The sequence below is a fragment of the Dipteris shenzhenensis genome, chromosome 8 (assembly GCF_047967505.1).
Source record: "Dipteris shenzhenensis isolate YYH24624 ecotype China chromosome 8, Dip_SZ_1.0, whole genome shotgun sequence".
Taxonomy (NCBI): Eukaryota; Viridiplantae; Streptophyta; class Polypodiopsida; order Gleicheniales; family Dipteridaceae; genus Dipteris; species Dipteris shenzhenensis.
Genome location: NC_141603.1, coordinates 52,154,402 through 52,179,706, shown reverse-complemented (window position 1 = coordinate 52,179,706; position 25,305 = coordinate 52,154,402). Strand labels below are relative to the sequence as shown.

Below are 25,305 nucleotides of genomic sequence, written 5' to 3'. Positions count from 1 at the left end.
ATGCCCACTGCAAGCATGCACATGTGCACACATGGAACCAAACATGTAGCAAATGTAGGACATCAGAACGACAATTATGAAGGCATACATTCAGGCTGCGTGTTCGTCATATGTACCTTCCCATGTTTTAAACCATGACAAAAAGTTTCATCAAGCATAGAATAGCTGATAGTGACACAAAGATGAAAAGCACCCCATATGCTTGTGAAGGTTGACACTGCTGCAATCTGTGTACAGGATAAAGTATCTCTCTTATCACAGGACAATGATTGTATTTCCAAGTTCCTTTTTTAATGTTTTCAGCTGAGTTCACAAATTCATTTCTTCCCTGCTCTTTGACATCGCATACCTGTGCTTTTTTACGAGCTTGGAGTTAATTACATTGTGCGTTGATGCTGAGTCAAACAACACAATGACTTGATGATTAGCTACTTGTCCTTTCATCTTAATTAACTCCTTATCACTAAAGGTTGTATACCTCGTTGTTGTGGGCTTTGACAGGATATTATCAGGTGCACTAGTTACTAACTTAGCAACAGACACACATAACAAAAAAGGTACTGACCTTTAAGAAGATCCCGCGAGCTGAATCTGCATCTGTTCTGCTCTGGGACTTCCCTCCATTTCCACGTCGCATTCTGAGACCATCATCTCAGCCATCCGACGATCTTTGTTCCGTGGACAATCTTTCCACTGATGAGGCTGAAGGCAACCAAAACACAAGCCTTCTCTCCTCGCTTTTTTCCTTTGCTCTGGGTTTAAAGAGGACTTCAACCAAGCCCAGGCTGCCATTGGTGCTACTTTTCTTTTCATTCCAATGGTGGTACTTGATTTAGGAGTCTCAATTGGTTTCGCCTGCTTGGCTTGACCACTAGACTGTGAGGCACCCCCTTTGCTAATCCACTTCTTCTTAAACCCAGTTTTCGTCGGGTACCCATACTGAGTCCCAACCTGCACAAACCCACTTGGTCTGTTCCCTTTTGCATCTTCATAGTTCAGGGCTATGGCAATTTCTTCATCTAGTGTGTTCGCATACTTAGCCCGAACTTCCATCTTTATCCGATCATTCAATCCAAAGATAAAATCTTTTACTTGGATTGACTGAGGTAGGGGTTCATCAACCTTCATTACACTTTCTCTAAACTTATTAGTTTATTCTGCCACTGACAAATTTCTCTGACGAAGGTTTCGATACTGATTCCAAGCTCGGGATGCTTCATCAGGAGGTAGGAAGTGTTATCTAAATTCATTTTTAAATCCCTCTCAAGTAGTGGATGCTACTCCATCTTTCTGCTGTTTTATCCACCACCTATCCGCTGCCTCATTAAACATATGGGTGGCCTCGCGGATTTTCTTCATATCATTCCTGATTTCACAAATGGCGAAGGCCTTGTCCCATTTGTGTAACCAGGTCTCCGCTTTTCCCTATACTAGGGAAACTCCTGCAATCTAAGTTGACTCAAGCCCTTAAATCCAAAAGCATAATTTCGCTCCCAATCCAGCTCACATACCTCGAAGCTTTAAAAATTTAAACAAAAATTATAACAGAGGGAGGAAAAAGAAAATCGAAAGCCCCCTGGTCATTCAGGCAGCATCGAAAGATCATGTTGTTCTTGCTGTGGCTCAGCTACCCCCTCGTCAGAGATCCAATTTCTCCACGCAGCCCCAATGTCAATGATCTTTTGCCTCCAAAAAAATAACATGATCGTTTACCACGTTCGCATGTCTTTCAACCAGCATCGAATTCCACGTTGAAGGGCCTCCACGTAACGTAGATATCCCGATTAATTTCCCTAGTCCTAAGCTAGCTGCAGGTTGACGAACAGAATCACGATATAATTAATTACAAACTAGCCCATGCTCACTGGCCCTTCCTGCGATGTCATGGAGTCCTGAAGGTAACCACCCGTAATCCTTGCATGATACCAAATTATAAGCCTGCAGCTGTACGCGATCCTGCTCTCCTGCAACAGTGCTGACCAACCGTTCCTACACCTGTGGTTTAGCTGTCTCGTCCTCTGTCACCAGCACTACGGTGACATGTGTGAATTGTCAGTTGCACCATCACCTGCGGCAGCTAATCCCGTGACCTCCTACGTGAACCGTACGCTCCTGCGACAGTTGCATCATCGCCTGCGGCAGCTATTCCCGTGACCACCCGATAGCCCTTGTCGCGCGCCGTTCATCCACGCTACCCATACTGTCCGTCGTCACACACCCAATACAACTTGCTCGAATGGGACGGCCTACGTCTTATCTTGGTGCATGCTGAATTACAGACTCCCTTTCATATGCAACTCGTATACCAAACGTATGAATCCCATTATCCAGCCTGAGCGCTCTGATACCAAATTTCACACTCCAATCTAATTTCTTCTTGCTTATCGTCGAATCACGGGCACGGGCACTTGACTTCTCCTCCCAGCCAACCTCGTTGGTAGCAAGCTCACAGATAGATTACGTAAAAGCTCATGCTTACCAATTCCCAACGAGCCCCAAAACTCGCTAGATGAATCTAGTATGCCACATGTCATAAATGTAGGGTCCTTCCTTAATGCATTATTTACCCCTCACTTGGGGGATATCTTTAAAACATTTGCCCCTAGGCACATTTAATGCATTAAAGTCCCTTAGCCTTAGATCCACCTAGTCTAGTGCCTTGTCACCCACACCAAGGACCTTGACCTTATTCCTTTTTTATCTTTTACATGAAGCCCAAACAAATATAATACAAATATTGATCCTTTAAAGGAAAATGCCGACTGACCCTTCCAAGGTCATGTTACCTCGACTTGAGCGTAATAGGACCCTTGCATGCTCGTACAACTGGCCATTAGAGTGTGAATGGTATCAGCCCAAATACTGGCCAAGGTATGAGAAGGGTGGACCTAAGATCCATCAATGGCCTCTGTGCATCTAGCCCTCCAGATCTGCCAAGCAGTAATACTACCTAGTATCCCCCAAGGCACTGGTCTATATCGAGAGATAGGCACGTCCTCCAGAGAGCAAGGCTCAACTAGGTGCTGTTGAATAGAAATGGCCCAAGAAGCAACCTACCACTCGTAGAACATCTGAGGACCTGATAATGTCTAAAGAGAGCCAAACCACTGATCCCCACGTGATGAAGAAATGAGAGGGGAAAAAGTGCTAAGAATCCTGGCAGCCCCCATCCAAATGGCTCTCGCATGTCTAACGACTTTGTTTTTGGCATGCATACAGTCATAATTCCCCATGATTTCGTGATCACATAATGAAGCAAAATCATCACATTCTTCCGTGTAGGAGTGTTTCCCAAAATATGCACACGTATGTGGACAGAAGACATGCGTGCAGGCACACACAAGTACATACACAGGCATGTACACAAATTATATTCACAATCATGCCCACTGCAAGCATGCACATGTGCACACATGGAACCAAACATGTAGCAAATGTAGGACATCAGAACGACAATTATGAAGGCATACATTCAGGCTGCGTGTTCGTCATATGTACCTTCCCATGTTTTAAACCATGACAAAAAGTTTCATCAACAAGCATAGAATAGCTGATAGTGACACAAAGATGAAAAGCACCCCATATGCTCGTGAAGGTTGACACTGCTGCAATCTGTGTACAGGATAAAGTATCTCTCTTATCACAGGACAATGATTGTATTTCCAAGTTCCTTTTTTAATGTTTTCAGCTGAGTTCACAAATTCATTTCTTCCCTGCTCTTTGACATCGCATACCAGTGCTTCTTTCCACAATATTTCCTGGAGGATGTTACTGTTCCTATGTTTGTTATACAATCAGCATATGACACATACCAGGTGAAATTCTAACCTTTTGAAGATATTTTCTGTTTTGATGCCATCATTTTTTCAAATATTAAATATGCCTGCCTGTGTTCAATAAACTGAGATTTTGCTTTTGTCAGATTAGGGATGGACTTGTTCCATCAACTGAAGATCCATATGGTCTATGGACTCTGTGCAAAGAAAATCCAACCAGATGTTCTACACATGAGCTGAATATTTTACAAGGTCCTGCTAATATGTAGTTGCACGTTTAAATCATTTAATTTCATGTTGAACTATGTGATTTGTTCTTTCAAAGAACGTGTTGCAAACCCACCCTTGACTGTACGGAATGTTCTGTATAGAGCTCTGGATCATGGATTTTGTGGATGCAGGTTTTCGAAACAGTATGCTAGGTGCTCTACATCTGATTGAGAGCTTTGATAGCTGGGGCTTGTTTCTCATATCTTGTTTCTATCATACACAATCGCAAGGAGACTACTTGTGGAATGGGCCATCGAGAGTCGAAAACATCGTGCGTTCTCTCTCTCTCTCTCTCTCTCTCTCTCTCTCTCTCTCTCTCTCTCTCTCTCTGTCTCTGTGAAAGCCTGTGCTTATATTTTGCCCTATCTACTTCGTTATCTTTCACCTTAGAGTCTAAACCTCTGAAAATGAGCACTAACTTTGTGTACCTCTTATCACCATATAGTAGTGAGTGCATCATAATTTGCCAAATCTTCTCCCTGATTTATCTTTCTCTTCTTTTTTATTAAATTTTCTGAGTCGTGAAAGCATTCTCTATTCAAAGTGGGATTAAGTTAGTGGATGGGTATGTGCTTAGACAGAGTACTCTGAAGCAGCTTTATTGATTAAAATGAATCTGAAATTTTCTTTGATAATTCAAATTCCTTCACAATGTCAGCTAGGCACTTCTGTTTTTGTTTGTTTTAGATATGCTATCTATTGAAAAAAAAATTAATTGTTTATACAGAAAAGAAGTATCTATTAATGCTTGAAAAAAACAACCATACAAATCAGCAATCCGTGTGGCGCTGAAGGACCAAAAGGAGAAAACACTGGCTGTAAGAACCAGCCTGTTTTAAGAGAACCCAGTTCACTACAAAGGGAACCTCTGAAACAGGGGATAACAACCAAGGTGAGGGATTATACATCCAGCGAATAGCTCACTTTGTGAAGACACAGAAGACACGTGCAGGCCAAGCATTGCAGCAACACACCCGTTTCTTAGCGGTCGTCTGAGATCTTAATGCCTTGTGCTCTCATATGGCGCGAAGGGTGGATAATGCCTTGCCACATTGCAATGAGGGTGGCTGACAGGGGGAGCTGATTATGGACACCGTCTTCCAAATATTATCTGCCAGGGAAGAAAGAGGGCACTGCCAAGGAGGAGAAGTTGCATCCTGTAGCTCGATCCAAAAGACCCTCTGTTCTTGGATCTTGTAAGCTGGTGTAGCCGTGCTAATGGAGAAGGCGTGACCCCCCCTCAATTAGTCAAGCTGCCATACCCCAGGTGAATTCTCACTACATCCTCTTCAACCTCGCTATTAACAGAAGGGCCCCCTGCCAAATCCTCTGTGATACATGGCAGCTCGAGAGAGAGAGCAGGATCATCTTGATCACTATCTGGCACCTCACATCAACGTGCATCATCTCTAGCCATGGGATGATGGGCAGACCCAACCATCAAGAAAAAATAAGTAATCTTCGATGGCCAATGGCTGGTCCACAAGTGCGACCCAAATTTGGATGACCTTCGGGGTACTTGCTGCAAGATCTAATGTGACTCTCTCGAAGGCACTGAAGCTGCTGCTGCTAGCTGAAGGCGATGACCAATGCGTGTCGTCTATGAGAAGAAAGGCACCTCAACAATCCTCTCCGCATGCCCTACTTTGGAAGGCCAAAACCACTCGCTCGAATCCCATTGTACCTCATGGAGGTACTGGGCCTCCCACAACTAATGACGCTAGTATTAGGTTTCTTGATCCAAAGTGTTTGGTTCTAAGTCGATTTGCCTAAACAGCCCACTACTTTGATCCTCTTCCACTCAAGCAAGTCCAGGGCCCCATCCAAACTCTAGGTATCCGTTTGACTTTGTCTAAAGACCCCCCCCCCGCCCCCCCCCCCCTTCCCCCCGATCCCACACTGTGAAGCTCGAACTGGAAGGATCCAAGGGCTTTGTGCAAATATTGGATCCTTAGGGGCACCCTTGTGCTAGAGAGTTGATTCACTTTGTAACCCATTTGTTTGCTATGGCCTTCTTTTCTTGTGGAAGGTCACATGATTCCCAAGTGTTGTTTTTGTACAAAGCATTCATTTCCTCATTCATAGTACTTTGCCATCCCGGCTTGTCAACTACATCCTCGAAGTACACTGGCTCTCTTGTAGCCATGATGGTAGTCATAAGAGCATAATTGGTGGTTTCAATCTGAATTGCTTTGCCTTTTTGAGCATGTCTATCTGGTTGGTGGTCTGCTTTCTCTAGTAGACCATTTGAGTTGTTGCTCTTCTGGTGGATTCTTTGGCAATTCTTGCTCTTCTTCATTAACTATATTTGTAGGTGACTGAGTAATGGGTGTGTCTATCTCTTGTGTATTTGATGTTCTCCATTATGCTCGCCCTAAGGTATGTGGACCATATCGAACAAATTCCAAATATGGCACCATGGTGAATGATGAACAAGAAAGGCTCTTAGATGCAAGATTCATCTATGAGATATAGCATACCAATTGGGTTTCCCCCCTGGGTCTTCATCTGAATTTGCATCAATGTTATCTTTGCCAGATTCATCATAATCATCATTCTCTTGTTCTTCATCAGGATCGTTTCTGTCATCAGCCTTATCTTGATCATTCTCTTCATAGTCATCTCCATGAGAGTCGTCTTCGTCGCCATTGCTTTTGTCTTCTGGATCTGACATAGTGGAAAAACGACTCCGTGCTACGAAAGAATTGGTTGGGTCACTGTCCCACTACACCCAGCGAATGTGCATCCACTATCCCGGCATGAGCCCCTCTTGATCTCAAACCTCCGGATGCCATAGCAAGGACTAGTGCTCATACTTCTCTCGACATCAAGGGATGACCAAATAAGTCTCCTAGATAGTCGGTGCCAAACTCTATGTAGGCTCCTGATCAGCAATGAGACCTTACTAGGAAGGCAGACTTTTTAGAAGATCCACCAAAACGATTGTTGCCACGATCCTCCAATGCAAGGGGTGTTTTTTGAGAATATTTCTTCGGAAGCAAGAGCTTCTAGGGTTGTGAGCCTGTGGTGAGACCACACAGTAGTAGCTTACTCAAAAGGGCATCGCTCTGCTATGAATCTCCCTAAGTTTGGGACAAAGATCACCTTGTGCCAGGCAGCCTTGGCTCTAGTGTTTCTCATGCCATCCGATCTTGCCCACAACGAGTTGCACACCAAGTCGGTGAGTTGTCCCATGTATCTTATGTGAAAACACCAGCGCGAAGCCATGTACCAAGCCGTGGCCAAAAGAGCCTAGCTGGCCACTAGGGCCTGCCCCACTAGGGAAAATTTCTTGAGCTCCAATACAAGAGCTTGCATTGCACACTCTCGAATATCGAGGCAATTTGTTGCTCCGCTAAAACGTTGATGCCCATTTGGGAGACTAAGTCCCTCATTGTCTAACCTTGTGGGATCCAACGGAAGCGAAAATAGGCTTCCTAGTCCTCAATCTCCTGAACCTCCTCAATCGCCATGCCGAAGCGGACCGATTCGCAATCCTGGCCTCAGATGATGTCTAGGATGTTGCGCTCCTGAGCAATCTAAGTGTCATGGATGATGCGAGCAAGATGGAAATGCAGACGTAGCCTCAAGACCTTAGCTAAGATCTTGTAAGCGGTGTGCAAAAGGGTGACCAGATGCCACTGAAGGATATCTTCCCGTCTCTCCCTTTTGGGATCAGGTAGATCTAGTTGGTATCGAGTGACTGGGAGAGCATGAGGGAGTCAAAAATCTTCTGAAAGGCCAACCCCAAGGGAGTATGAGTGCACTCCCAAAGGCACCTGAAGAAGGCTGGGATTAGAACATCCTCTCTTGGGCACTTCTATAGTGGGAGCACCTTGAGGGCATGCACCAAGAGCTTCTCATCTGGCAATGGGGCATCCATCTGTTTGCTCGTGCCGTGAGGCCAAGGGTGAACTAACCTTTTTTCACTACTCTGGAGCTCCTAATGGCCCCCCTAGTGTAGAAATACCTATATAAGGCAGCCCTCACTTCCATGTTCTTCATCTCTGGAAGTTTAGCAAGCAATCTTGCCATGCCGCTAATTCTTGTAAAGGATTTGTGCTCAGCATTGAACCATGGTCATGAGGATACTTGCGAGTGAGATGACTAGCCATGATTATTCTAGTGGAGTAACCTTCATTTTAAAAAATTTGTAAGGGTGTACTTTAACTTGTAATTTACCCACTATAAATCAAATGCATTTGCAATCAACCTACCAGCAATTGGTATCTGGCTTCATAATGGATCCCTCTTTCAAGTTCAAAGTTATGCTTCCGGATTAGATAGTGAGCATGCATGGATTCTAGTTCTCAAGTTCCATGCATGTTACAACCCATCCCTTTGCTAAAATTATAACCCATCTATGTTTCATTCAATTGGTACTTCACATTGGGCATCTTAAGTGCTCTCATCCTCTTTTTTTGGTGCTTAATGTGGTTTTGAATTTTTACACGCTCTTAGAAAACACAACAGAAAGACATGGGTACTTATAGGCCTTGCTAGAACTAAATGGATCATCAAAGGTTTTTGCAACCTAAATCGATTCACGAATGAAACCAAAGCTTTGGATTATACAATATAGTTAGCTTAAGTGCTTACAAAAATCCCATTCAAATCCTATCTCACTTGGAAGTCATGGACACAACCCGCATTTTTTTTTAATTGAATAGAAGAACAAGATTCAACTTCTTTGAGTAGTGTTTGTTAACCGGTTTTACGTTGAAAATAATTGTTATGTTGTGAATGCCTCGAGAGGTAGTGGTACGAATAGTAGAGATTTAATGGCACGTTTAGAGACTATGATGATAATCTTAGATCATCCCCAACTAGTGCTTCACCTAGGGCAGCCCTGTGTTGTAGACTCCCGAAGAACGGGGTGCAAATCTCTGATGCATTGTTGCAAGAGGAGGAGGTTCAGCAAGCCATAGCGTGATCTCGTAGCAGCATGCCTTGCGCCCTTAGGATGGTTGGGCCGATAGGGTAGCAACAGAGATTCGGAGGAGTAGCAAGGAGCTACAGTCACAAGCATTTTAGAGGCGGCACTCACTTCATATAGAGGAGAGAGCAGTGCGGTGTGACCTGGCTTCCATAGAGAGACTTGAGGAGCAAGACCCAACCTTCTAGTGGCTTGCAAATAGGTATGAGAGCACATGCCTTGACCTTCAAGACACAGAGATGCGCCAAGTGGAGTTCTAGTACCACCACTCTAAGGCACCCTAGGTCAAGCAAGGGAATAGGATGGCCAAGCAGTTTTTTCATACCACTGACCTACAATAACAATATATACCTAGATGAATCCACTGACCCACAATAACAAGAATCGAGCTCCAGTGGGTGCTATGCGATGAAAGTGACCAGATTCGTTCAGACCCCGAGGAGATTCTGGAGCTGACCACATCCTTCTATCACCAACAATTCTAGCCAAAGGAGGAAAACCTCACAGGTTCTTGTAGCTTGAGCCTTCATGTGAGAACATACTCCTCCAGAGGTACATGATCCCCATGGTGTGCCCTACACTCCTATCCATCATTCCATTAAGGAAACGCCTAATCCACAAATGTTCGGTCAAAGGTCTATGAGGACCACTCATCCTCGGCTATTGTACAGAAAAAAGCCCAAGCCTGTGGACGGACCTTGCGGCCCAAGGCCCCCAACATATCCCCTTTCCAAGGTGAACAAAGATGACCGATATCTTTAGAGTGTGAGGATAGCTGGGAAGAATATCCATGTAGTTTCATGTCCAACTGTCCAAAAATACTCATACAAGAATTGCCTTGCAAAGGGAATTCTTGCTGATGTGAAGGAAGATAGCATGTGGGCTGCAGAGATTTGGGGGGTAGCTAATCTTGGGGGGTAGAAGGGGAGGTGTAGGAGGGAGTCAAAGAGAGAGTGCTAGCGGGGGAGGGGGTGGAAGAGGAGTGGAGGCCTCGGCAAGGCAAAAAGACCGCAACGGATGCTACTCATCAATGTAGATGTAAATTGTGCATTCCACATAGTATCACACTTCTAGAGTTTGTAACAAGACCGCAACTTACTCATCAATGTAGATTCCAAAAAGGGTGAGTGAGGGTGGGCAAGCATGCTTCACACCCATGGTGCTACCTCCCTCCTTGAACATACCCTATGTGTGCACATCATAAACGATGTCAACGTAGGAATATTAAATGCTCGAGTCCTAAATGGGGCATGGCAATGTCCTCTCCAAGATTTTCATCAAACAATTCTTAAAATGAATGCTATAAAAGGTTAAACAAAAAACAACCGATAAAGGAAGGTTAGGATAGAGGAGTGGCGGGACACATTCATGGCCTCAGCCCACCCGACCGGGTCCAAGCAAGCTTAGCCCTAGAAGGTGACCACATTCAAGATGTTACCATGTATACTCCAGTTGAGTTCCCCAGACACACTTAAGCATTAGTCCAGCAGTGTCTGGACCTCATTTCATTTCCTTCATCCCTTGGTACCATGGTGTCATAAGGGATGGTGGAGATGACAAGGCCTTCCAAAGGAGTATGGGAGTGATGGAATCTCAAGACTCTGGTCGATCCTTGGATGACCCGCACACCCTCCCCGAGGAGCTACTACTTAGAACTTGATGGAGGAGTCCTCAGACAAAGGGTTGAGATTCTAGGCTTACTAGGGTAATGCCTACACTGTAGACATATGGACCTGGTCACGCCCATGCTTTTTGAGTCTCTCATCCCCTAGGCCTACGCCCTCACTAGATCACCAATGGGATGGGAAAGGGAATAGGACCTGTCAAGATGCATGACATAGCCTCCTCAAATGCAAACCGCTTGGGTTTCCCCATCAAAGGAGATTCATTCGTACTAGAGTGGAAGGCAAGAAAAGCAACAAGAGACCAAAAAAGAATCACAGAGACAGGCCCATCACAGGTAGTAGCCGAGGGTGAGATCTCAAACAGAGTCCTCACAAGGAGAGAAATTACCCATTTAGAGCACCTAGTCTCTCCTAGAGTTCTTTGATCTTTCTTGGGAGGTGAAGCCACAAATTACAGATCAGGAATTGCCTGGTATAGTTTCAGTCAGCTATATGGTCAGCTCAAATGGTTGCTCCTACTTCCCCTACACATGATTCCGTGCTTCCTTTCCCCTTCCCAATTCTACCCTCAGCTCAGCCCTCTCCTCCTTCCTTGCATTCTCCCACACCAAAAGGAAAACAACACCTCCTCCTTTCATTACCTTGGTCACTCTCCCTCCTTCTAGTCTCATCATCGTCCCCCCCCTGCCCCCCCCCCCTCCTGAGCCTCCTCCCCTAACCCTCCCCTTTCCTGTCTCTCCTCTCTTGCAGAGCCCAACCCCAACTTCACCAAGCTTTCCCTCCCTTGGATTTGGCTCGGTCTCTTCTTTAGTTTCACAAAACTCTGGCCCTCTGTTTCTGTTTTCAAGGAAGAAGCCTTGCGTAAGTCAACCAATCCACTTTTGTTGATCAAAAGGTGAACTGAACTCTGTTTAGGGTCTCTAGGGATATGATTTTGACTGGCATGATTGTTTTGACCCTGTAAGCCCTTACTTAGATACCTATATTCAACCTGACCCTCGCGAATATATGCTGTCATGGGGTTTAGTGTCGAAACTATCATAACAAATCTACAAACTTCACTTCTTCACTTAAGATGAGAAACTGGCAGCCATCAAATAATTATTATCTCTAACTGGCTCCAATCTAAGCTAAGCCCACCATGAAGTAATCATAATTTTTTTTGTGAGATTTATGTGGAGATCAATCTATTTGATTGGGATCAATGGTCCATGACACTCAATTAGTCAAGATCTATGCAGCTTGGAGGCACAAGGTGAACGTTGAGAAGGTTTCAGGTTCTCTGGATCCATATGCAAGAAATCAGTGTGAGGATCATAAATACGATCTGAATATTTAGGTGAATAGATGGGAAGCTTAATCCAGTAATTAGAGTATAGGCATCCTAACTAAGTTACAGATTTGATTGCAAGCAAGAACTTTGAACTATGCAGATAGAGTCAGAGCCAGCAGACAGAGATTCAACGGATAATGGAGCATTGGACTGGGAGATGAATGCAGTAAGCAGAGGGCTGCCACATGGGCAGCAAGTACTGACTGTATGGCTGGAAGTATAGCCAGCATAAGGCTACGACAGGCCCCGAATTAGGGCTGGGAATAGCCTAGGATATGGAGCAGAGTGGCTGGGATCCATCCCAGCAGTAGGTGGCCTATAAAACGCCAGATATATGCCCTGGAATGGTCCAGTCAGGTATGAGAACTGCTAAGTAGATATCGACAGGTACATATTTGGTCGGCATTACAGTCCAGGCCAGTGGTGGAGTGCCACGTGGCAGAGTCGGAGTGGTCAGGATAGCAATACACAGACTGGTTGGCCAGTCTGTGGGTCTGGGTGGCAGCAGCAAGGTCGGCCTGGTGAGGACAGCAATACACAAACTGGCTGACCAGTCTGTGGGTCTGGTTGGCAGCAGGGAATCTGGTTGGCCAGACCTAATGGGCATTTGCACTATATAAAGGTCCCCATAGGGGGGTATTGGCATCAATTCAGAAGTGCCATGTTGTGTCCAGTTTGTTAGAATCCATGGCACGAGAGAGAGAGAGAGAGAGAGAGAGAGAGAGAGAGAGAGAGTAACATCCGCAGGAGGCATCGCGGGCCTATGGGACAAAGTGCAGAAAACGCCAAAAAGGGAAAAAAACTCATACAAGTCACAAAGGGCTGGAGCAAAGGGTGCGCTAAGGCCCTTGCCGAGTACTATACTATGCTGAAATAAAAAGAGCTCAATAGCTCAAGTGAAATCGAAAACAAAACATGTTGTATCATGTCATGTCATGTCATATCATGTGCTATCTGAAGTGGGAAGGAGAGAGCTGGAAACTGGAACTGGAACTCAGAGTCCGAAACCCGACACTGTGGTGGCTCGTCTATGAGCAGCGAAGGTATCCCCAATCTGCATGGTCTCCTCGATCTCTCGCCGCCTCACTTTGTGGTGGCAAAGGAGGGCGTGGTCTCCTCGATCTCTGAACCCGCTGAGCTATGTTTAGAGTGACCCCCATCTCGGGCAATCTCCTTTGAGGAAAGTTGTGATAGGTCGGACCTCAATCAAGTGTGCTCTGGTCATTCTCCGTGTCACAGGTAACCTCTGCAGTCCTCTCTCAGCAATCCACACCGCCCGCATATCAGCTATCCCTCCTCGTCCTCCCCACTGTGTCCTGACAAAAGCATAGAAATCTGTGAGATGTCGCTGTGTCTACCCAGCCTCTGTATCCTGTGGTCTGGTCCCCTCCTGCTGCTCCCTAATCTGTCGTAGCAAGGTCTCCCTGTGGCGGCGGATCTCAACTAGATAGAGCCCAATGCAAACCTGGTCAAGGAAGTGGATCAATCGCGATAGACAGTGGTATTGCCCCCGGATCTCATAGTAGGTTGGGCAAGCGCAGAGAAAAAGCTCCTTTGTCTCAATCTCTCCTAGTGTGCATAACATGCAGATCCGCTGCTCTTTGGGTATACGTGCTGCTCTCCCTGTCTCAATCCTCAGCTAATGAGAGGAAACCCTCATCTGCCCAATGGCGATCCTCAATGCGTGTGAGACTCCCTTGTCCTCGAGATACTAGGGTCTGATGATGAATCCCTCCTTCGAGACTCTCAGGAAATGGTCACGGTAGAACTGGGTCTTGGTGGGGAGCGCTTGATCTCCCCCCCTAGACGTATGTAGCTGAAGGAGGTCTAACTGCATGATACAGTTAGTCTTATCTCGTCGAATCGACTCAGGGAGGGGACCTGTCCATCTTAATCCGGTGTCTGGCAAACCATGTAGATATACGTGCATACCATGTGTCGGCCCCGCTCTCAGCTAGTCGTTGGGATGATTCCAAAGCCAGCCTTGGTAGTCTCCACTGGGGTAAGTCCTAGACTCTGTGAATGAAAGTCACTGTCTGGAAGATGGCATGAGTCTGTAGTGGTCATTGCAAACTCTAGCTGTACTATCTCATGCAGGACTGAGGGCGTGCTCCGAATCATCCTAGATTCCATAGTCACTTGTAGCCACTCAAATCTCCTCCACTCTGCTATCGGTAGGTCACATCCCTAGAAGGGTGCTGGGTACACGGTAGCCGGCGGCACTAGCGTATCGAAGAGCCAACACTTCGTCGGTGCATCTTGAAAGTGTGACTAGAATCACTGTCTCTCCAATGGGGCTAGAGCGCCTCCGTGTGAGCCATGCATGGGCTGCATGTGTCATAGTGAAAAGGGATCCTATGAAGACTGCTCCTAAATAGGTGTAAGAGTGGCTCGTCTCGATAAGTGAAGCTGAGTCAACGGAGCACTGTATGTGAGGTGTTGAAGACCATACCCTTGGTCTTCCCAAGGTTGACTGTTAGGTCTCTCTCTCTCTGCAAAACACCTCTAGGGCCTCGAAGTGTCTCTATAGCCCCTCTATAAGGACTATGTCAGCGGCGTATAGCAATATCTGTATCATGAGATCGGCCAGGGTGATCCTTCGCCTCCCAAGCGGTCTGTGTAGGAAGTGATCTCATCAATATAAAGCCCAAAGAGGGTCGGTGAGAGGGGGCAGCCCTGCTTCACTCTGATCGTGCTCTCGACCCAATCCAATAGACCACCTGGGGTGTGAACCCTGCCTATGAATGACTCATATAGGCTCATCACACCCCGTATCAGTGTCTCTAGAATCTGTAGCTCCGGTAGTCTCCTAATCATGCGGGACCGCAAGACAGTGTCAAAACCCTTCCCAAAGTCTACAAAGCATGTGTAGACCTTCTGGTGTTTGGACCTCGCCTCCTCAATGATAGTCCTCAAAGTGAAAATGTGATCTAGTGTAGAGTGTTGTCTCCAGAATCGTGCTTGCGCTACTAGCCGCTACCCCTGAGCCTCTGTGTGGTTGCTGAGCTCACTCTCTGAGATTGATCCATAAATCTTGGCCAGAGTATGGCCTATCATGAGGTGGTAGTTCCTAGTCTCCACAGGGTCTCCGGCTTTGTGTATCGGTACAATAGTGGTAGTGCTCCAAGTAGGTGGGAAACGTGGCACACAGTTGATTGAACATTTGTGCTAGGATCGGTGCTAGGATCTCCTGCCCATGTGCAAAGTGCTCGGTCCTTAGGCCCTCATGGTCATGCGCTCTCTGATTGTGTAATCTGCAAAGTGTTGCTCGTACATTCTGTGTGGTGAACAAGTATCAAGTAGTGGGCCTGAGCATAAAGGACATATTTGGTGGTGTCTGCACCTGGGCATCATAGGTCGGGAGCCCCTTGGCTAAGTGGCTCATGTACATTGGGTCAAGGACATGGTAAACGTGGGTCTAGATGTGTGCAGGTATTGGGGGGGGGGGGGGGGGGGGTTCTCCCTATGATGGTTGGCATAGTAGCAAAGATATGGAAGGCCAAGTATGAGTGGTCAGCTCCTAGTGGAGGGGGAGGTATGACAAAGTTGTGTATCCGTGAGACAAAATCTAGTGGGCCTAGTAGATAGATAGTCCACCGTACTAGATCCACCACTATGTGGGAAGTAGGTGAGTTCTCCTGATGATGGCCATCTTTGAAGACCATTATAAATGATCAGGTCGTGGTTGTCCCTAGCTCAAGCAAATGTCGTCCATATCCTGTCACCTGTGGGGCATCTGCAGAGTGTCTCAATATCCTGAGCTCAGTTGCATCTAGTTTTTGCACTATATCTAGATCTTTGTCATCGGTGAAGTCAAGTAGGCCAACTTGCTTATTTCCGGTCCGTGCATTGAAATCCTCTAGTAGGAGGGTGTCTCCCTCTCTGGAGAACTCCGTAATGTCATCTTGAATCATCTCATGGGCTATGTCCGTCTGTAGAGACTCTCGTGCATAGAATGACGTGTCTAGAATTCCCTTCCTCCTATGTTCTTGATAGGGGGGGGGGGGAAAGAAAGAAAGAAAGAAAGTGTATTATTGTCCACTAAAGGCCAAAATGGGCCCATGAGACATCAAGAACTCTGCTTACAAGATAGCACAAAATCAACGTGCCACAAAGAAGAGGCATCGTCGAATATCATCTAAGTGCTACGCAATACAATGCCAAATCCGAGCCTAAATACAAAGTAAGCTAGATGCAAGGAAACCGCCCCTGGGTGCAAAATGGGGGGATGAGTACAATATGTCAATGCAAAGATACAAGTCCATGTATCACGGAGTCTGATAACCAAAATAATACTGGAAATCCTGTCCATCGACTCTGCCTCCTGCTATGAGAGTACAAATCTGAGCAAAAGTGAGGTGAGCGGCTGGTAGGGCGAGATCTCCATGAGTAAGTCTCCTCCGAAAAGCTGCCATCATCCTGGATCGTCTGGAGATGAAGCGGCGAGTACGTCCCCTATGTAACAAGATCCTGCGGCGTCTACAAACCATCTCATATGTACATCCACAGGGTGGAGGCATGTGTCCTGTGTGAGCTCTGACCTCCTCGTGCTCCTCCTGATACCTGTCATCTGGTATAGCGTGTGTCTGAGCTCTATCGGGCTGGGCTCTATCACGCTCCGGTCTGTGCTGATGGTTTCTGAGGTAGTGTCGTCGAAGCATAGTGGCCTCCCTGACATAAAGAGCTAGGCAATGCTGATCCTCATAATCCATCACTCGTGAGAGAGGTCCAAAGCCATCCGTGAAGAGATAGTGGAATCTCCCTCTGATCTCATAATATAGCGAGCATCTGCAAATGAAGTGCTCCTCTGACTCCACCTCTCCCATGGTGCAACAAGGGCAGATCCTGGTCTCTCGGCCTGGACGCCGTCCATCCTCCATGCGTCGCATCCTACCAGCCTCTATCTCGAGCTGATGCGAAGAGACTCTAAGCTGGCCAAGGGCAATCCTCAGTGAGTGGGACATGTGGATACCTGTGTAGCCTGGTGGAATGACAAATCCATCCTCTGAGATCCGAAGGAAGTGGTCACGATATGTGGCCATCTTCGTCGGAAGCTGCGTGGGATAAATCCAAGTGCGGTACGTATGAAGCTGCAGCAAGTCTGCTCTCGTGACCTGACTAAGCTCGTGGCGAGTCAACTCGAGATGAGGGGCATCTATGCTGTATCGGAAGGGAGGCAGTCTATCCATGTCTAGTCCAAGAGATGTGAGCCACCTAGTGAGTCTGAAGTACCAGTAGTATCGGGCCCCAGATCGTGCCAACTCCATAGAAGATGCAAGTGCTAACCATGGCAACCGAGCTCTGCCTGCTACTGAGTCTCCAAACTCCCTAACCCTGTGCAAATACATGACCGACTGAAACGCTGCATCCAATGCAAGGGGAGTAGCTCCAAACTCTGCTAGCATGATCTCGTGCGGAACTGTAGCCTTGGCCCTAATGAGCCGAGAGAACATGATGATCTGTAACCTCTCTACTCGTCTCCAATCTGCAGCACCAAGGTCTCCTGCCCAGAAAGGAGCTGCATACATCGCAGCTGGTCTCACCAATGTGTCAAATAGCAGGGATTTCGTATCGGGATGCTGAAAGTGGGACTGAAAACACTGAAAGTGGGAGAGAGAGAGAGAGAGAGAGCTGTGATAACATTGAGAGATTGTTTTCCAGGAATGATAATAAACCCCTGAATTATAAATATTCTATAGGTTTAGGTTATAAAAACCCTAACCCAGAGCCATGGGGATTTGGGCGCAAGAGTGTAATCATGTTATACGAAAGAAGACAATGATGCCAACACCACACGAGTCTACACAACAACCACCCCTCTTGCTCTAACAGAGCTATGAAAGGCCTAATAAACCCATTTCTAGAAATAAGGCAAACAAAAAACAATCATTTCCTTGCAACGCCTTAGTGAATGAATTTGTCAAGCACCATAGCTTAGGCTAGGGGAGGCAAGGTCAAGCCTCGTATTGCACAACAAATTAGCCTTCACATCTTGTTAATTGAGTGTGGCTGCAAAAGGATTTTTGCATCATATCTATTGAGCTTCAACTCTGTATGGAGCAAGTATAGCTACCGGTTTGTTGGTGTTCATCTTGAATTTTTGCAATAGTTACATAGTAGATGTCGAGGTAGCTTCTTCCTAAATTCATTTGAATAGTTTCGCTGGGGATGTCCAAGTTGCTTCTCCCTAAGTTCATTTGAAAATGTGCAAGATAAGGCAAAACCTTGGGGCTGCGGTTGTTTGGAAATTCACCACGATACCTTCCACCATCCATAATGTTGTATAAGCAATTCAAGAGTTCGAATGGTGGTCATCTTGGCTATAGAAGAAAAGGATGCCTCATAGTTGATGCCATACTTGTGAGCATACCCTTGTTGCTCATACCCTGTTACTTTTATAGTCCTCTTTTTTATCCATCATAAGGTTTGAAAAATACAAAATCCAACAATCTGTGAGGCATTGAAAAAGGAGTGCTGGCTATCTTGGAGCCTACGTCTCAATGTCTCAACTCACTGCCTAGCATACACCAGAATTGAGCGCTAACAGTCGGGATAGGGAAGGGGTGGTGAGGGGGAGGGGGGGGGGAGAGGGGGTGGAGAGAGAAGGGAACAAGTATAAACAACCATTGATAACCAACGGTTATCTTTATTCGTGGAAATATAGGAGATTCTCGCTGATCTAGCTTGAACTGCTCACGCCTTTCAATGGTCTTCCTAGAACCCTTTGGACCCTATTCCTAGCTAGCTTGCAAAGTATAGATGATATCATGCGAAATACTGATGAGGATGGATGCAAGTTTACTTTTCTACCCCTTCCATCACAAAACTATTTTGTTTGAACCCAGATTTTCCAAGTCGTGATGCTGGTCATCTTCTCCCATATTCTTTCCTTTGGTAAAAGCCCTTTAGGCACCACCTAGTCAAAGGGTAGACCTCCAAGATAATTAATGACTTGCTCCCTAATGAAGGATCCTCCGCACCCTAGTGAGTATCTTGAGAGAGCACTAAATTCCCTAAGCCAAAGGGTAAGGCAATGTGCTATCGTCTCCAAGTTTCCCGCTGCATGATAGGTCCCATCTCTCCTCATTGACACTAACCAAGGCTGATGGTATCAACTAAAAGAAGTATGAGATCTTGCTCCATTGGAGGCTAGTCTGGAGGCGAGACCAAAATCTAGTAATGACCTCGATGGAAACCTACTACTCCAACCAATGGGGCTCTTGTGAAAGGCTCCAAGGCAAGGCATCCAGCCGCCATAGCCATCTGCCAATACAAGTGGTGTAAAAGCAAAACTCCACATCCACAATCCTATATGAATGCATGATCTTGGATAGCTAAAACTACTCACCGAAGTCCCAATAGATCTCTCAAAGCAATCAGCCCTTCTAGAGCCATAAGCGCCACCAAAGAAACTATGAATTGAAGGGTGTCTGCACCTCAAGGCTTGGGCCTACGATTTTACCCTCAAGGATGGCCTCGCTATCCAAAGAGCCAACCATCTTGCTTGGAGGCATCCTCGCTAAGCTAGATTTGTTTGATAACTTGATGTACCTCCTCCTCCTGAAAGGGAGTATCAAGGATACTCCGTGTGAGGAAGCCCCTGACGGTAGGGTTGCTGTAACTTTAGAACAATGGGGGAGTGATTGGCCATCGTTGCACCTTCTAGGATCCAATTGGAACCCTCCTAAGGGCAAAGCCCAATCTCCTACATAAAACTAGCTCAGTCTCTCCTGGAGATTCCATCCTGACAATCCCATCCAAAGGAAAGCCCCCTGGATCCTGAGCTCCCCCAAGCGTCACATCCTTGGATGGAGAAAATGAACTACTCACAAATGCCTCTTTCTTCCATGGGCATGCCAGAGAAGGAAGACCCCTCTGTTGTCCTTCTCAAACTCTAGATGGTGAAGTACCTTGTTCCCTACCTTGCTTCTTTTTGGAGAGAGGAGCAGGGGGGTTTACACTTCATAGGAGTGCTCGATTGCTTCCCTACGTACTGTCATCTACTCGCTGTTGATTTGTGTAATGCTGGTTTCTTCAATTTTGGGGTGGCATCCAAGCCATGCCATGAGGAGCTTGTGAAGTCGTGCCTTGCATTGGTGGGTGCTGGGGTGCCCCAGTCTCTGACACTGTCTTAAGAGTCCCACTACCTCCACCTGCTGAAGCGCTAGACCTCCAAAGAGAGTCTCCAAATAAAAACAAAAAATAAGGAACGAGGGGTCCATAACTACCATCAAAACTCCATCATCCACGAGGATTGAAGCCGGGCTTCAAGGCCATACCAAAGTTGGGATCTGATCGTGCATCTCCATGTCATCCATTGTGAAGCAGTGGTACTCAGGGATAAAGTAAACCAAGTGAGGTCCAATGTAGATGAGGAATTTGTGTAGAAGTGTCCAAGCTATCTCTAAAATGGATAGCAAGATCACAAAAACACCAAGTCCTAAATCATCACCTGTTGTCTGCCATCTCTTTCCAACGTACAGCTTGCTTGTACCGTTCGCAGACCTATCGTCTAGTAGGCAAAAGATCAGCAAGGCACCCAATGATTGCTTAGTCACTGAGCTCATGTACTGCACGCCCAACTTGGATTTGGTCCTCAAGTGAAGGCATTGTGTGATAAGTTGTGGGAGTCAAGGATGCTGCCATGCAAGCTGCTCTGGCTAGAATTTGAGAAGGTCCGCTTATCCACTACGACCTCCTGGGATTCGAAATGCTAGCTTTCAAGGAAAAGGGGGGGAGGGGGAAGCAGAGGGAAACGAAAGAAGAGAACTCCTGGGATTCGAAATGCTAGCTTTCAAGGAAAAGGGGGGGAGGGGGAAGCAGAGGGAAACGAAAGAAGAGAATGGGAAGGGAAAGAAAAGATAGGAAAGAGAGAAAGAAAGGAGATACGGGGATAAATGCTAAGGGGAAAATGAGGGGGATGTAAGAAGGGCCAAAAGGGCCTGGCCGAGGGTAGAGAAAGGTGAAGAGGAAGGGAGTGAGGAGAGAGAAGGGGATGAGGGTAGCCGCTAGGTAGAAGAGAGGAATGGAAGTGGAAGAAAAAGGGGTGGAGAAGGAGGCCACAAGGAAAGGCGCTAGCTGCTAGGCGTGTTGGAGACCCGTGAGCTCTTGGGTGACAGGCTGAAGAGGCTGGAAGAGAAGCGGAAGGAAAGGGAGTGCTGGTGAGAGGAGAGGGAAGGGGCAAACAAGGATAAAGAAGGGAGCTACGAGCTCGAGCAACACTCTATTAGTACTTGAAAGAACAATTGTAAAGATTAGACACGTGAGCACATGATGTAGGAGGAGACGGAAGTTCAAACAAGAATGGGGAAGGGAGCTAGGAGCTCGAGCAACACTCTATGAGTACTTGGAAGAATAATTTTGCCATGTGGAAGATGAGACAAGGGAGCAAATGATTGTGCTCAACAGTGCTGTCTTTTCTAACTTCTATGTAGTAGATCGATAGCTGTTGGGTGTGTGGGGGAGGGGAGAAGGATAGTGAGACATGACCTGGGACTTGGCAAGAGCATAACATAGCAATCTCCTCTGAGGAATCAGAGGGTTCACTCGTGTTTTTGTCATGAGTTCTTTTCTCTGCTCAAATAAGAGGCATACAAAGGTACCTAGGATACGAGGATTACTATGGCTGACCTCAAGGATTTGGGATTGATTGGTACTTTGCATGATCAATGATGGAAAGTGCACTCTAATGTTGGCTTAGACTGGGCGTGTGTGTGAATGACTGTTTCTAGACCAGTCCATGCTCCACTTTCAATGGCCAAATAATGAGCTCTTGTGCAAAGAAGTGTGATAGTATGCCTTTCCTTGGATGGCATGGGAATGGAAATATGTAATTTGATGTGAGTGCAATAGTACTTTAGTTTGTTATTATTTGCATCCTCTTCCCATTTTTTATGATGCATTAGAGAAAATTTGTGGCTTCTTTGCCGCCTGCCTTACTTACCCAGGTGCGAGCTGAACCAGACTGCCCTATGGTGGAGGTAAATAAAAAAATGATCATTTCTTAGAGCATATAGGTGTACCTCAGCTCGTGTCTGGATGAATAACTGCTCATCTGGCTGAATTTCATCAAAAGCATCAAGCCAACCACAAATAGAGAAGAGGCATCGTACACATCTGAAGTCGAATTGGATCTACCATGTGATTGGGTTGTAGGAGGTAGGCATAACCACAGACACTAGGAGTAGACTAGTTATATGGTTTTGACCCATACCATGTCTTGCAAGGGCCCCATATAGGACAACTATGGATGATGTATCCTGCTGTAATCATAGCTTTTACCCAAATCTTTCTTACCTTTTTTCCATTAGAGAAAAAAACTTCTGTTAAGGCTTGTAATCATAGCTTTTACCCAAATCTTTCTTACCTTTTTTCCATTAGAGAAAAAAGCTTCTGTTAAGGCTTTACAAACCAACCATACAAATGAGCAATCCGTGCGGTGCTGATTGTGGGAGAATCAAAGGAATGGAAACTGGCTGTTAACCAGTCTGTTTTCAGAGAACCCAGCTCATTGCCTAGGAATGTCTAGGCCAGGCCCGCTCGGTCGGCTGAAATTGATCGGTTGCACTAGAGACACTTTGCTTGTTGGGGGCTGTTTGGAAAAACGGGAGATGAGGGTAGCTGCCAAGGGGTGTGGTGGCCTTCCATTACCAGGGTGTCGTGGGTCACCCAGATGTTCCAAGCAACGATGCTAGACACCATCTCCTAAACATTGTTCTTTGGGGAAGAATCAAGATGCTGGCGAGAAGGGCGAGTCACATACTTTACCTCGATCGAGAAGACCCTCTGTCCCTAGATCCTAGAAGCTAGGGTGACTGTGTCAATGGAGAAGGCATGGCCCCCCTTATCAGCCAGGCTGCCATCTCACAAATCCTGCTGTGCATTCGAGCCACTATCCAGAGGGCCTCCACCAAATCCTTTGTGCTTGGGAGCAGCTCAAGGGATTGTGTCAAGGTCTCTATCCATCAGCAATGGCAGCTCCCATCAACATGCAACTTCTCTAGCCAAGGGCCAATGGGTAGACCCACATGGGCAACCATCCAGAAAAAATAATAACCCTCAATGAGCACGACTAAAATGTGGAGATGACCTCGTGGTGCATGTGTTCCTCAATCCAACGTCGCTCTCTCAAAAGGTTCTTTGTGGAGGTGATGATCGATATTGGGTGGTTCATGATATGTAATTTCTCTATATCACATGCATTTGAGGCCTAATTTAGAAGTCCCGTATCCGTGAATTTTCATGAATAAGACACACCCTTTTTCTATTAAATCTATGAATACCCCCTTTAAATGGTCTTCTTCTATATGTAGAAAATGTGAAGAAAAAACATTAAAAAAACCCCTCCTATTGATCCCACATGCTACGCTTACATATTTATGAGTGACCCCCTTGAGCTATTGATGCGTGTTGTGTATGAGAAAAAAGGCACCTCGCCACATCTCTCTGAGCGCCCTACTCTAGACGGCCCAAACCACTTTCCAAGATCCAACTATACCTCATTAAGGGGGCAACCCTCCCTCAACTAGTGGTGCCATCATAACTCCTCCAGCTCCGAAGTGACAGTGTTGGGGTCCCACTATTTGTGGGTCTTCATTGGGCATCTAGTTGGAGAAGCCTCCTTGGACCCAAGCCCAAAGCTTCCTTAGTTCTGGATAGCAAATAAGTGAGCAGTAGTAAATTCGACTTACTTTTATTCTAGTGACTAGACAAGACACATGCTAGTTATCCAAGTCAAGGAAATACCATGTCAATATCATTGCATGAAGTCAAAAGGATCTTCAAGAACAAAGGTACAATGGACTTTAGACTCTATCATTTTTGAAAGATTCAAGACAAGAACCATTATGCATAAGATCCAACCATGCAACTTGGCGTGGTAAAGAAAGAAGAACCCGCGAATGATCTCACTCTCCCTACCCCATCTACCTCCGAGGACATAATACCATATTGTCAATGGAGTACAGAACTTTAGCATGGTCTACCTGTATATAGATCAAACTTTTCTATTTTCTCTGTCTGTTAGACTAAAAATAACATATATGTCCAAGCTATTGATAATTATCAGGGCGATGCCATCATTTTTTGGGGCTTATTGTACAAGGTCCTCCTTTATACTTTTAGTTCATTTCATTTTGGTGGCTTCTTACATGCGTAAATTGCCAAGAGCACATTTGAAAGCTAGACATAGATATAGGCTAAAGAGCTTCTTCAACTTTGAAGAAATCCCCCCTCTTATTACCTTCTACAAGCTTCATGGTTGCCAAGCTTAACTTAAAACAATGTCACATACAAGTTCTTCCTACAACTCATAACTCAATAATGTCTAAAATAATCACCCAATTGTTGACCAATAGGCTTTCAATTCTTTGTTGCACCCAAGCTCAAAATTATAAGCATGGATCTTTCTTTGAAGTGATCGTGGATCTTGAGAGTAGACTCTTCTCCAACAAAAGGCACTGTCGTCACGAGCCCACATGAGGTTCAGGTGAAAACCCCAATTTGGATTGGACGTCTTAAACTTGGGCTTCGTTGAGAAAGGCATATTTATGTTACTTGCTAATACAAACCTTCAAAGAGCCAAAAACTTTTCAACAATTGCAGTGTGAGGATGAACTCCTTACGATTGTGTGGACGTCTCTATATTTCTCATGCCAACTAAACTATTGCGAATATGTAGTGATCCTATAAATCCTCTCTGTTCAGTGAACTTGGAACGTCTTGACCCTCCATATCATGTAACTCAACCTTTATCCGGATGCTTTGCAATATGAATATGCTAGAAGAAAATGGACTTTGTTTTGATGTATAATTGAATATTTTATTGTATTTTCGTCTCATGTGATTTTTGAGTCTCTACATTTGAAAGTTGGCATGGACATCTCTTTAAAAATGCCTTTTGGGATTGTTGTGTTGCAGTCTGTTGTGAAAGCGACAGGGGATTGGATAACCAATAGAGCAAATGGAAAGTATATCGATTGTGCATACCCATGTAATCCCACTTGTATAGGCGTACTATAGTTGGCCTTCAAAATGGCTCATTCATTCATTGGCTAGTTCTATTTTAATAATTTCCATTCATTTAGATGCACACATTCACAGGTAAATTGCCAAGTAGTTGTGAAGACGTAAGTGTGATAATAAAACAAAAACAAAGCACAAACTCACCCTTTTAAGACTCTTGTGATCTTGATAGGTAAACTATGAAGAAAAAATTAGAGTTTAAATAATACATTGAAATTGTCATAGTAACATGGGACTCTTGTGGAAGTGATTTTTTTTTTCCATTTACTTAAATAAAGAAAGTTCCCCCTCAGTGTATTCAACAAGAGTTAATATTAAATAAGTGTCTCACACAATGTGATG

At 45.6% G+C, this 25,305-nt stretch overlaps 1 protein-coding gene across 3 annotated transcripts in view; it reads left to right on the top strand.

Annotated features, from left to right (window-relative positions):
* The window catches only part of LOC147899661 (pectin acetylesterase 8-like), a 49,897-nt gene extending 24,796 nt beyond the window's left edge, over positions 1–25,101 (top strand). For 2 of the 3 annotated variants that reach the window (XM_087378362.1, XM_087378361.1), the window contains 4 exons: positions 3,738–3,815; positions 3,923–4,028; positions 4,178–4,317; positions 24,859–25,101. In XM_087378362.1, the coding sequence (XP_087234488.1) occupies positions 3,738–3,815; positions 3,923–4,028; positions 4,178–4,317; positions 24,859–24,960 (426 nt within the window). In that variant the 3' untranslated portion in view covers positions 24,961–25,101. Of the gene's footprint in view, positions 1–3,737; positions 3,816–3,922; positions 4,029–4,177; positions 4,318–24,296; positions 24,571–24,858 lie in introns of those variants that run through there. The other variant, XM_087378363.1, reaches the window with a different exon arrangement.
* Positions 25,102–25,305: the final 204 nt, after the last annotated feature.